Here is a 14,229-nt window from a genome sequence, read left to right on the forward strand (position 1 = left end):
ATGTTAGTTGCGATACGATTTTTCATATTATTGTACTTTAATCATTTCTTAAGTTATCCCAAGTGATTCGCGGAGATAGTATCGAATTAATTCATTTATTTTTATTAACGCTTTTTCCGAAAACTTCTTTATTCCGCAAGAGCATAAGAAATGTGAGAGAATAGAAAAAAGCAATTTGCTTCGTATAAAATAACAAATTTAAGCTTCTCTTTGCTATACGTTGAATTTCAAATCTTCTAGTAATTAACTTAATAAGCTATTTATATTGAATTTACAGTATATAAGACAGTTTTCTGATTTAGTTCTGGTTAGTTTTTTGATCGTTTTCCTGATCATTGTTGATAAAATATCTGTAGAATTTTTTATATTTTTCTCGCTGAAGAGCTTTCATTGTTAAACGAAATAATAAAATTAGAAAATGAACTTATTATGTCAGAAGGCGACTGCAGAGATAAAATGCTAACGAAAGCATTGCGCGTGCAACGATAATTCTTGTTCAACCGAGCGATATGCTATAAACTGTAGCGATCTGAGTACGGCCTGAGATCAGCTTTGACATTAGCATGGTCCATATTATTATCGCTGGATAAATGCCCCAGGTATCAACCTTCACTCCATCCGGTTCAAACATTTTTAGATTATGTCATAACTTTGACATACGTCTCTTTTTATTCTTGCATACGTGATGTGGTTTCTCATTTTTTCGTCTGTATAAATCGACCATTTTATCGAAACGATACTTTTACACTTTAATTTATCAGCAGTTTAAAACTGGAAACTATAATTTTATGAATATATTGAACAGTCTGTTACATATTATAAATGATTTTCCAAGAAAAACCGAACTTGTTCGCTTTCTAGATCAATAATAAATGTTCTGTCTGTGTGGTACTTAGCCACGATTTTTAATTAAAAACGTGACTAGTAATATGTATTTTCCGTGAAATAGCTCAATATTAACTACATAAACACTGTTGAAATTATATTAGAAAATGTGTCGAAAAGTATCCATACATATCGCGAGCGATGATCGTTTCGACATTTATGCAAAGTTACATTAAAGCAAAGTGAGAACATATGTTTTCTGTCATTGAAATTATTATATATCGTCATGATACCATATATAAGAAGACAAATGTTCGAGCGATTCGAGATTAAGTGAGTGGGAACAGAAAACAAGGAAAAGAATCGCCACGTATTGCCAAGTCGTGTCACAAGATGTACGTTTTTGTAACTTGATTATTTAATGTGCGTAGACTTGAAATGCATCCGTGTTATCAATTGACTTACAATGCGAAATTATTAGATTCATCAGAGAGAGGTTTCTCGAAATCAAAAAATTGATTTTGATTTAAAAAAATGTTCAGATCAAAGAAATTTTTTTCTTTAATCGTATATATAGCAAAGAAATATTTCTTTGAATCGAAGAACGAAGAAACCTCTCTCTGGGTGTATACGAACGTGGGCCAGAAAAAAGTTTCATCGATTGAAAAAAATATTGTTTGAATAAAAAAAATTCGTGCATTGTTATACCAGTTTAAAGTTTCTTCGATTTGAACATCATTTCTCGAAATAAATAAATTCTTTTCTATTCAAACGTTATTTCTTGAAATTAAGTAAATTTTTATATTCTTTTAAAGGTATTTTCACTTCCATTTAAAAAAAATCAACGAAAGAAACGAATTTTTCAATTTAAACATAATTTTTCTCTGGCTACTCGTAGAAATAGATAAAACGCATCACATATCCCGATATTTGTATATGGTGTCGCAAAATAAAGATAATTATGTGTGTATAAAATTGCATTCCATTAAAATTACGGATAATTATATCTAATTAGGAGAAAACTTATGCTGAGTAAATGCAGTCGTATACACATAGTGTATACAGGATACAGATAGTGGCAATGGAAACAGCTGATAATGAGATATCCATTGAAAGATATCATTAGGATACTTATTTACGAACAAAATTTAATTGGCATACTTTATAATTTGCATGTGTTAATTGCATCTAATTATATTAAATCGATAGATAAAAAGATTTTTCAGAGGAGAGACGAGATAGTATAGTAATTTAAACAAATTAAACAAGTATTTCTTAATCTCCAATCGCGTTTCGAAAACTGTATATACAAAACTGTATGTAACAATTTTTATTACATCAAATATTATATCAAACGAGACGTGGCGAAAGGCGTTGCTTTTAAATAACAATTAATGATACTAATGATAGGAATTGTGGTTGAAATAAACAAGCGCTTATCGTGGTACAAAATCTCGACGGCAGCTGCTGCTGCTGCTGCTGCTGCTCTGCACGAGTGTCATGCCCACCGAAATTATATCTCCGTTACGCATCCTTTGATCTCCAATCGACGAATACGAGGAGCGAGAAAAATGATTCCCTCTTAGCTCCGCGTTATCATTAATCAGGTTACGGAGGTGGGAGGCGAATTATCTGTATTCCCGGTCTGCGGGGGCTCATCTCGACGGCGGATGTGCATCACGTACGATCATCTCGTATGGTCAATGATGCAACTTGAAGTGATCGATTGTTCGTGGAAGATCGAGAGCTTGACATTTTGCTTTACGCGTCTATCTCGAGGACCACCCGGTAGATTACTCGAGGCGTGCGCGCCTCGATACTAATATAATATAATCACCTTCGTATGTAGCAGGAGGTACGTTACCACCCTCATTCTCTCTCTTCTCAGGGACACTCTTTGAGTATGGCAAGATCGCGACGCGACGTGCGTGTGTGCGCGTGTGCGTGTGTGCGTGTGTGTACCGCGGTGTGATCTCGCATCGACTCTCTCTGTGGAAACGCGACATGTAAAGGAAGAGAATAATATTAAGCTGAATATTTATTACTGCTCGCACTCAGATTAGCACATATCGCGAGTATAGCAGATATTTATCGCTATTATATTATATAATCCGCGGGCGATTATGTTTCCGGATCGTCGGAATAGAACGCAAGAGTTGACTCGACGTTTCCCTGCAATTTTCATGCTCTGATATAAACGAGTTCGAAATGAACTCACACGTAGGGGCTGAGCTGAGTTTATTGCCGGGATTATCGAGCGGCTTGTGACAGTGATGTGTCGTTTATACGTACAACTATAATACAGTAACTCAGACAAGGGAATCGTGTGTCGCTGAGAAATTGATACGGAAACTTTCGCAATGATTTGACGATATACGATCCTAAACCAGACATGATTTATGATATACGTAAAGGAGGCACGAAGAAAAGCATCTCTCTGCCTTTACCGCTGCGATTGCGGAACAATGAAACTTGATGCAAGACAATAAATGTAAATCAGTAAAGTAAAGAGGAAAATTGTTTTGTTATAATAATAATAATTATTATTATTATTATGGAACGATTATGGGAAGCAATAATTATGAAATGGCGAATTTTATTGTTTTAAATTTACAATTTTCAAATCACAAAATGTTAATTAATTCATTCTCGTATTATTATTTATAACAATCAAACTTCAAATTAGTTTCAATTTGTCAAAATACTATTTGTAAAGAATTACGAGAGAATGCGATCTCATTCGATCAAGAATTGCTTTCAATTAAATATTATGCTCGTTGAAAATTTTATCACAGTTGATAAATAGAATGTATTTTCGAGAAAAAAAAATTCGACTGACTGCTCTCCAATTGTAGAAAATTGTACATAAAAAATAGATTTTTAACTAACGCGTTAACGAAGAAGATGCGATTTGTTAAGTCACAAGTAATTTTTCAATTACTTTTCGGCGTGATGATATCAATGTCTGCCTCAGTTAACAATCTATTAATTAGAGAGAGAATATCCGTGCACGAAAAAAGCCTATAAATTAGTTTTAACCACGTCGTCGAGCGATTTCACGCATTTGCGTGCTTAGATTAAGAATCTGAATTCGCCGTTTCATTTTCGCCTACACGACTCATCATATGCGTGAAATCAGGGTGCGGCCATGGCTTCCCTCTGTTTTTCTATCAGTCTCGCATCGTCTCCCTCTTCCTTGTACACGTAACATGGTCAATTTTGCACTTATTCATTCTATCTCTGTCGACGCTTATCTCTTTTAATCCTCGTCGTGTATCAAGTTCGTCTTTTTGCACTCTTACCCTCTTTTCTATCCATTTGGCAAATTGATTCGACAACACGTGCGTACGGTAGACAAAGCACTCTAATAAAATGAAATAACGATTGTAATGTAAAAACGCCGGAACTAAAAACAAATATATTATATAGATATTTGTATGGAAAAAATTAAAAGAAAGTTATTCCGTTATTTTGTTCAAAAAATATAAGTTATTCGGTTGTTGCAAAAAATATGGTAGAATGTTTTGCTAGCAAATAAAAATATTGATAACTTTAATATTATCTGATTAATCCTCCCAAACTGGTTCTATCATCCGTAAACAATTACGTGCAATTCAAATGAACGCACAATATTAATTTGAACAGTTTTAATAGAATAATCAAATATAATATTTTATTTATCTTAGTTTTACAATAATTATCGTTCTCATTGATTTATTATATTATACATAGGAAAGTTGAATTTAACATATTCAAGTGTTCATTGAACAGACGTGATTATGTTATTAACAAATTTTATGTTAAATTGATATTCAATATTTCTTGGTGTCAAGACGATATAATTTATGAGTACGTGAATAAATAAGAATTAAAAGAATATGTTTTGAAACGTAAAAATTCTAAGATAAATGAATGAAATACGTGTTTAACGTATTTAATGAAATATTAACGAAATTTAATTTCACATCAATGTTAATTCTACTAAAGAAAATATATTTCAACTATTTCTTTACAAACTGTGTCAGCATTATTTTTATTTATTTATTTTTACAATATCTGTGCGTCGTTTTCTAACATATTCGTTTGCAACAACCGAATAGCTGATATTTTTAGAACAAAATAACGGAATAACTTTCTTTTAATTTTTTCCATACAAGTATCTATAACATATTTGTTTTCAGTACCAGCGTTTTTACCTCGTTATTTCATTTTATTAGAGTGTTAAATTAACACAAAAGTTTGAGTGGACCGTGAAAAATGTGTCATATTCGATACGAATTTTTTTCGAAAAAAACGAAAAGACAAGTAATAAGTTTCCACATACCGTACAGAGATGAAATAAAGGCTCGAAATGTATAGATAATATATAGGTGTTTTCCGTTCCTGTACTGGACTGCACTAGAACTCACTTTCTCGCCTTCGACAGATATTAAACACATACCTTTCTCACTTGAAGTTTCAAAAATACGCAAGTTCAGCTACAGGAAATAAACCGAAGGTCCGTTCCTTGTCATTGCACTTTCTAAACTAGTATACGCGGTCTAATATACGTTTGTTTCACTTCAACTTGCACCGGTTCAAAATGCACCAATAAGAAACAGGCTTCTATATATCACGCTATAGGTCACGTGATCGAATTTCGCAACCGCCAGGCGCCAATTAGTTTTGACTTCTGATAACACTTTGACTTGTGGCATCACCGATGCGTTGTAGGTGAACTGTGTTCGCCGCGCGTCTTTCCGTGTCTTTCTATCCGTTCCCTGCGTGAATCCCGTGATTCCGCTTACAAACAACTCCCGGGAGTGTCGAATCTAACAACGGGCGATTGTCTCGGTGTATCAATCGGCCTGCCGCGATCTATGTGCTTCTCGGTATTCGCGCGTTGATATCCGGCACGTCACGTTTCGTCAATTTGACCTTTGTTCGAAGATCCGTTTCTCGACCTGTTTGGGCCTGCTGCGTCGTTGTTTATTCGTTCGACGACGTTCAGTGTATCGAGGCACATCGAGAGAACGGCGGTGATGCGTTGATCTTCAAGGTAACCTCTTTTGCCTACAATATTCGGACACTCATTGTCATGTTTATCAAAGCCGCTTCAGCCTTCGAATTTTATTCGCCTGTCGTAAACGAATTTCGCATAGCGAATCTGACGAATTTAAGTGATTCCTTCGATGTCACGCGATATTTCGATCGTGATTAATCGTGTCTTTTGATGTTTATTACCAACGATTTTGTATCCCATCGAACCAAAAATCTAGATTTGATTTTTCATTATTTAGTTAATAACTCGTGATTTAGACTTAATCTAACGTTACTTACCTTGATGATAGTGAACACAATTGTATTTTTCTAACTTTATAATCACTAATAGTATAACTTTAAAAACTTATTTACTACAATACTATTAGATTAAATGATTATGCGTAGATAGAAAAATACAATCTTTACAGTATCATCGAGTTAAGTTTAATCACAAGTTAATCAGCAAATAAAAATTCGAGCCTGATATGCGTTTTTACTTTGGTTTCTATCTAATGTAGATTAACTTGGATCTTTTGGTTTAAATTATTTTTTATCTTCTTGTAGTTTCAAGAATTAGAAAAGATCAAAGAGTAAATTTAACCCAGATTAAAGTTAATCTATATTGATAGAAATGAACATATAAGAAGTATAATATCGCTGAATTTATAAAGATATTTATAGAGATTATGGGTACGTTCCACTTGGCAATAAATGCTTCGAAACATTTGAATGACCAATCAGCAGAAGAAAGAATTTTGTTAACTGACCAATCGAAGAATATACTTCAAAGCATTCATAGAATCAAGTAGATCGTAATTTATATATGTATACAATTTATATCTGTATGTACTGGCATTAATACATTTATTGGCGAATAGATGAAACGTAACGTTGGATGTAAAATTCTTTCTCATATCTAGAGCGTGGGAAAGTAACTTGCAGTTAGCGAAATTGCATCGATATTAAATTTTGATTTGAAGAACGATAAGTAATTCTCTTTTTTATTTAGAGTAACTAACATTTTTTGTAGATTAGAAAGCTGATCACTTATAAATGTGACATATGGAATTGTTATAATTATTTTTAGAAAGCACACCGGCGATAAAAAATGTATAATTGTTACAAAGCTTCTATAAAAATGTAGATTTTAGACAAAAATTAGAAACGGAAACTTAATAATTTCAATATGACAGGGAATTTTTATCTTCATTTTCAGAAATTACAGTAAATTAGATAAATTAATTTATTATTATTAAAACTTCTGTAAATAATGTATTAATATAAACGATAACAATATTATAGGCATATTTTATTTCCAATCGATTTTCGTCGATTTTCTCCAGGAATTGATTGAAACGGTATTGTAATTAAACAACGAGCAGTATATTATCTGTGACGATATTTCACGCGTACAAGGCTTCTTAATTCGATTAAGATACTCTTCTTATAATTTATACGATTCCGATATCAACTTTCTGGCATTGGCAGATTTATCGCGTACCGATCGCATAATTTTAATCCTCTCATATTGGTCGTACTAAATGCATGACACGAACGAACCCGGATTTCTATTGTACATTCAAGTCGTACTGTACATTGGATCGTCATATATAATATAAATAGCAGCTGCAATCTGCTACATAACTAATCGACAAGTTTAATGCCCTGGATAGTACATAGGTTTTGTTATTCGGATATCGTCGGATATCGAACGCAGAGTCAAATCCAATCGCATATTACGTTAATATTTGTGCGCAATTATTACCGTACTTTCTTTCGTGGCTTGCACTTTTTTGAAATATCTTTTTGTTTTAAAATAACAATTCAGTTGCGTGGAAAAATACAAAATGATCTCGATATATTTTACTATTGCAACATATAGACGAATGTGTATGCATAATAAAAATAAACGAGTACAGTATGTAATTTATTTTATCGTTATCACAAGCATAACGTAATTATTTAAATTGCATCATTTCTATCTATTTTCCGTAATATTAAATACATAATTGACAGTTAAGCTCAATTGTTGTTAAAAAAAATCGATGCAATCAATGATACTTTATTTGTTCTTTCTGATCTCTTTCAAAAAATATTTTTAATATACTGTTCTAATTGATTGCTTATCAATTAACCGAGACATCTAAGAATAGACAAAAATTATGTCATTGGAACAAATATAAAACTTTTTAATTATTTGCCATTTTGCATATGAAGGATCTAGGAGATAAAGAAAGATCTTGGAGATAAAATTTTGAAGTTTACGAAATTTCGCATGTTTTCTTAAATTAATCCAATTATCGATGCTTTGATGACGAAGTCTGGCAAGCATGATTCTCGCTTCGTTGATGATAGAGGTATTTTTTGTGGAATTACCATAGAAAACCCGATTCTAATCATGCTAATCGCCACTACGCATAAAAATCTCTTCGAATAGCTATCTCGAAATGCGCATAATTATTGTGTAAACGATCTATCTAAATGCGTTGAAAATATTGTTTCTTCGAAATTTCTAGATACTTCTGTCAACATTTATAAGATTCCTTTTAAGAGATATGCAGGAGATTCGTGCCACCACATATCACTGTAAGCCAAGCCTAGTACCGAAATACATGTATTTAAGGAATACTTTTTTATTTAGTTACTTTTTTTTATTTAGTAAAAAATTCAATACTTTGTTTATTGAGATACGTAACATGCATAATAACAGTTAACGGTATAGATCAATTTTCAACAGAAATTTAACAAAGATTATCTAAACTTTTTGTAATAATTGTGTTTTCTGTGGCTAAACATATTTGGAACTTAAAATGAGATAAATATATGTATGTTTGATATTTGGCGAAAGCGAGAAAGAGAGAGTTCTAGTGCAGTCTAGTTCAGGAATAAGAAACAAATCTAAAGAATTTAATAAGCGTGTCCTTTACAGTTTACTTTTCTATCCATTTGTTGTGTATATTTCATACTGTCTTTTCTCTTTTCATTTTAGCGTATGGTTTATAGTGACTCACTTTCTCCTGTAAATAGCGCAATAATTTAAAATACACTTGTTAAAGAACGTATTAAGAAAATAATTTTTCTGAAAAAATAACTATTGCTATAAATTTATCCATCGTTTTATTACGCAGTAATTATGAATTGTATTGCAAAATCTCCTTAGCGCATACCCGAACGTTACTTTGGAAATTTGCGAAGCATAAAGGATCCGGGGAATGCTGCGAAAACAAGGTGGCTCAACGACATCGTAGGCGATTTTCTGCCAGTAAACTTTAATGACGCGGCTTGCGAAGAGCTGATTCGCGGAAAGTATAATATTTAATGACTGTTTCGCGGTAAAGCTGGATCGAGTCGGATATACTTTCAATAATCGATGAGATCTCGTTTTGAGAAGATAATTCTCAAGCAACGTTAAGAATTGAATTTTAATATGTTTAAAAAATCAAAAATAAATTTCAACTTTAATGCGTTAAATTTAATAAGTGTGTGTGTAATGTAGTCTTAAAAATTTTACTGAATAGTTAGCGAACTTCATTATTCCAAATATTTTTTAATTTTATCAAACTTTTCTCTCTCTCTCTCTCTCTCTCTCTCTCTCTCTCTCTCTTTCCTCTTTTTTTACATTACTACAATGTAATTGATTAAATAGTCGTATTTAAAAATAAGTGTTTGCTAATTTTTATTTCAAATTAAAAATTTCTTATTTTGACATATTGAAAGTACAAGCTGATGCAGATAAAATATCTAGGTACATGCGTCTTTGCACTTACCCGATCAAGCATATGTGGGCGATCGATTCATTCGGTGATCGACGGCTCTATGGATTGCAGACATGATAGATATCTATGCTGATTGTGTATACGCAACCGGTCGCGACCTATTCAGAATAAATCACTAATTATGCTGAACATTGATAATACGCGTGAGTTTTTTTGATGTGATACCGGTTTCACGGCTGATAAATTAATTTCCTCATTTTATTTCTGTCAAATCGAATAAATCATGTTGTTTTTTATTTGTAACATTTGGTGAATGTTGTCTGGTACGCTGGAAAAAACAATATATATATATATATATATATATATATAAAATATTTTAATTATATTTGGACATATGTGTATTTTAGCACAATAATATTATATACACACATATGTGAATATAGTACTATTGTGTTAAAATACACATGTGTCCAAATATGATTAAAACGCTATCTTTATTATTTTGCATATGTTAATGCAAGAATTTTTCATCATTTTTTTAATACATGTTCATATCGTACATTCAGTTAAAATCATTAAAGTATCAAATTTAATTTTTAAATCATTTTTAATGCATAAGAAGCATAAAAAACCACGTATCAATAATACTAAAATTAAACAACATAATTTATTATTATCTCTCAAGTTGCTCCTTTCAATCACTTTCTATCGAGTATGTAATCAAAATCAATATAATTGAGAAGAAAAGTATATCGTTATAAAATGTTACGCATTAAAAATCTAATCTTTCGTATAATTATATATTACAAGATTATAAATTTTTATGACTTTCCTACTTGTTCCCTCTAATCATCTATTTTATGGTTTAAGAGACTCTACTCTATAAGCTTAAGCTCTAAGCGAAATTAGTTTCCTCTAAAAAGTCGTGTAAAAATTTGAACATACGATAACGCTGAAATGATTATTGGGTGATTCCACGATCATATCACAGCAATTTCCGGAATCTTTCGATTACCTCCGTCCAACTATTAAGTCGCATAAGATTTATTAGAAATAGCAATAACAAATCTTTTATGAATGAACGAGGAGCGAGTGTATTAGTTAATTCGCGCGAATCCACGCTTTCCGTACAATTCCCGGCGAAGCACCCGGAGGTTGCTTCTTACGGACGAGCTTCTTCGCGTAAGGGGTCTCCACGATGTTCCTTTTGCTGAATCTCCGACGGTCTCTGTGGGTACACGAAGCCATTAATATTATTACCAAGCGAGAGCGTGTGGGTATCATTATCGCGGACGATGGAAAAGAAACGACGATCGAAAGGGACGTTGAGAAACAAGAAAGCGTGGTAGGGAGAGAGATGGAAGGAAAGACGAGGACGGTCTCAGAAGGTGGCGGCAGAGGAGGTAGCGGTGGTATCCTCAAGTAAGAGAGCATCTTTATACACTCGACTCGAGGAGGCTCCTCGATTACGCGAGCATTCGAAATTTTTGGAGCTCTTCCGACACCGCTGGGAATCACCCTCGGAATTGATGTTGCCCGGCCACGCAATCTCGGGCCGTTCAGACTGCTCGATTTTTCTCGCCTGCCCCGTACCATCCCTCTTCCTCCTCTCAACCATCTGAAAACAAGGAAGGAACATATTTATTATACTTGTCGTGACCCGGGAGCGGCGCATGGGACCCGCGCGTTCGTCGCTGCGAATACTCGTGCATGACGAGAAAAAGTGGTATACCGCGTAAAGATTAATATTCTGCAAAATAGAGGCGAGAAGAAACATTTTCGCCTCCGTGAGGTTTGGTGATTTATCGCGTTGTAGCCTACTTGAAATGCCCACGAAATAAATCTGCCACTTACGTACTCGTTAAAAGACGAATAAGCTGTGTCAATTAGGAGATATATCTACTTTTCTCACATCGTTACTTACTTTATACTCACATCGTACTATTCGTGAATATATAAATGTTTAAATATATATATATATATATATATATATATAATACGATTTTAAAAATTATAAAAATCTTATTTTTTTCATAATAACTTGCTTTGAGAGATCACAAATTCACAAGTACGCTCAGCATATATCGTTATATAATGGTTATATAATATTAATTTTGTTTTCCATTATCTCAAAGCGAATTGAGCTCCTGAATGGCAAATGATACTTTGCTTTTAATTTTTGTTTCTTTTCATTTGTCTCGCTCGGTATTCGTCATCGGAGATTTTCAAGAATTTCTTCATGTACCGCGCAGCAATATATTTAATTAAGTCGAGATAATGCAGTTTACGATACACTAAGCACACGTACGATTACACGTTGCGATTAAATCTCGATATTACGATAACAGTTATGATAACTGATGTTGACCCAAACGTCGGGATCATGGACCCCAATGTTATTTTCTCTCTGAAAACCGTTATAAAATAATTAAAATATCGTACGAAAACATTTCTTTGTAATATTTATTATAATTTAAACTCTTTCATTAAAAATAAATACATTAAAATAAGAGATAAATTTTACTAAACTGTAACTATGATGCTTTTTGTTCAATTTAATCTACTGAACGGATATGTTAAAATTGTGATGTTTATTTTTTGCAGATTAACTTGCCCTGAGCCGTACTTCCTTAGCGAAGGTTTATATGCGACACCAGAAGAACTCGAAAATACTCGCGAGATCATTCTGCATGTAATAACCATCGGAGCTTTTATTGAAGATTCAACAAAGGTAAGTACCACTAAATTAGATAAATATCTAATTTCTCTAGATAATTGTAAGAGTCAAAGGTCTGTTAATTTCTTTCCGCCGTGATTTACTTTACCTGTCATCCTTTCTTTATGACAAGTGTTTTATACGTTATATAATTATTCTAAAAATATGAATTTTTTTGTATCATAGGATTATTTATAAATATGATTTATTATTAAATAAGAATTGATTAATAAGATTTTCATTCTAAAATTAATTTTTAACAAAAAGGATAACGATAACATTTTTTTATGTACCGATATTTAAAAAAGATAGAAAAAGAAATGTTTTTTCATGTCAGTTAGGCTTGTTTTCAAGATGCTTGAATATAAAAAATATCTTACGACAACTCTTGATGGGTACTAAAATTATTTTTTAATCTAATAAAATTTGCCCAATTAAACTAGTATTACAACACGGACCATCTACACTATGTAACGTTTTCTACTTTATCTTCCATTCGCGTTACGCTTGTAGAGATCCTTAAAATATCTTATCGGTCAATTGAACAGCTCCATGCCAGGCTTTCTTCATGTGCAGCTCAATAAGTGCGGCAAATAGCTAAATAAATAAAAATACAACTAATTGCAAAGTGCACGTAGATGCCAGTTCATCCATCGACCTTTCTTATCTGACATGGGTACCGATTAAAATTACATATAGCTATATACAGACCCATACCATGTTGGTCTTGCACAGTGCTAGGGCTATCTCGCGGCTCTCTCCTCGGATCGCTAATTAAACGCAACGGCTAATTAGATAACTGATAAAAGGTTACGGCGAGAGCGGTACGATGTACTCTTAGTCTCTCTCTCTCTCATCCGCACGCGTGTTCTCTTTTGCCACATCCGTGCACCACGTTTCCTTTTACCTCTTTCCCGCAATCCACCGAGTTCGTTCCGCTGAAATCTAAAACACAGCTTGAATTCCACGATCGACGAGGTCCCCGAGGACTTTGAGACTTTGGAGGTTTCTCTTGGAATATTTTTGTGCCGATGTGCCTACGTGGGCAGGGCGATTGGACTCTCTCCGTTTAAAGTGCCTTGCTTAATAGCCGGACGTCTATTTAAATAGGCATTCGATTTTCTATGGATAAACAGCGTTATATAAATGTATTGTACCGCAGCATCAAAGTAATATAAGCGGTCAAAAGAGTAATAAATAGAAAGTAGTCAAAAATACACACACACACACACACACACGACGTTACCTTGTACACTGCTGTTTAGATATCGATCGGGAAAAAATTGATTTATTATGATAATAAATTTTATTTGGCTTTTGCTGATGCCGTTATTATTGCGGCGTGCGTTAAGGCACCTGAAACACTGATAATCGGGGACAGACTTCCTCGAGAAAATGTTCCCTCGCTGTTTATTCTGTCGCGATAACGAGTCTTGAAACTGGTTCGCATCCAGCTTCGTATGCCTCATTACTTGGCCGAAGGGCTTGGTATTTTATTTACGCGTTTATACTCAGGTACAGTTATTATAATTGCTTGTCGCCCTTGCGTGATTTATGAGGGCCCGGCTAAACACACTCGCTCTTGAACGGTTACATCCTGCTCCTAATAGCTACCGTGCCGGTTTACACCGTAAAGGCCGTTACGCGATACTCCCAATAAACGACGCAAAATCCGCGCGTGTCTCTTTCGCTCCTGTATATAAATTTCGCAATACATTCTTAATAACTGAAGTGGTATTTCATTAAATCATTACTTTGCAGCATTTGATTTACATAAACCGGATGAATTAGCTGAAGAGATTACGTTAATTCGTCCGGTTCACGGTAGAAATTTCAAATTATAAACATTGAAAAAGAAGATTAAACATTTCTAGCAGTTGGCGAGATATTTAATTATATTATACACACACACACACACACACACACACACACACAGGTGACGGCAAGGGG

General features: G+C 33.5%; 1 protein-coding gene across 1 annotated transcript in view; it reads left to right on the forward strand.

Moving 5' to 3' along the window:
• The window catches only part of LOC108753293 (UPF0489 protein C5orf22 homolog), a 714,118-nt gene that overhangs the window by 401,977 nt on the left and 297,912 nt on the right, over positions 1–14,229 (forward strand). The window contains exon 4 of the mRNA XM_018494769.1: positions 12,168–12,294. Coding sequence (XP_018350271.1) covers positions 12,168–12,294 — 127 coding nt within the window. The remainder of the gene's footprint in view (positions 1–12,167; positions 12,295–14,229) is intronic.

Source organism: Trachymyrmex septentrionalis, unplaced genomic scaffold (assembly GCF_001594115.1).
Source record: "Trachymyrmex septentrionalis isolate Tsep2-gDNA-1 unplaced genomic scaffold, Tsep1.0 scaffold68, whole genome shotgun sequence".
Lineage (NCBI taxonomy): Eukaryota > Metazoa > Arthropoda > Insecta > Hymenoptera > Formicidae > Trachymyrmex > Trachymyrmex septentrionalis.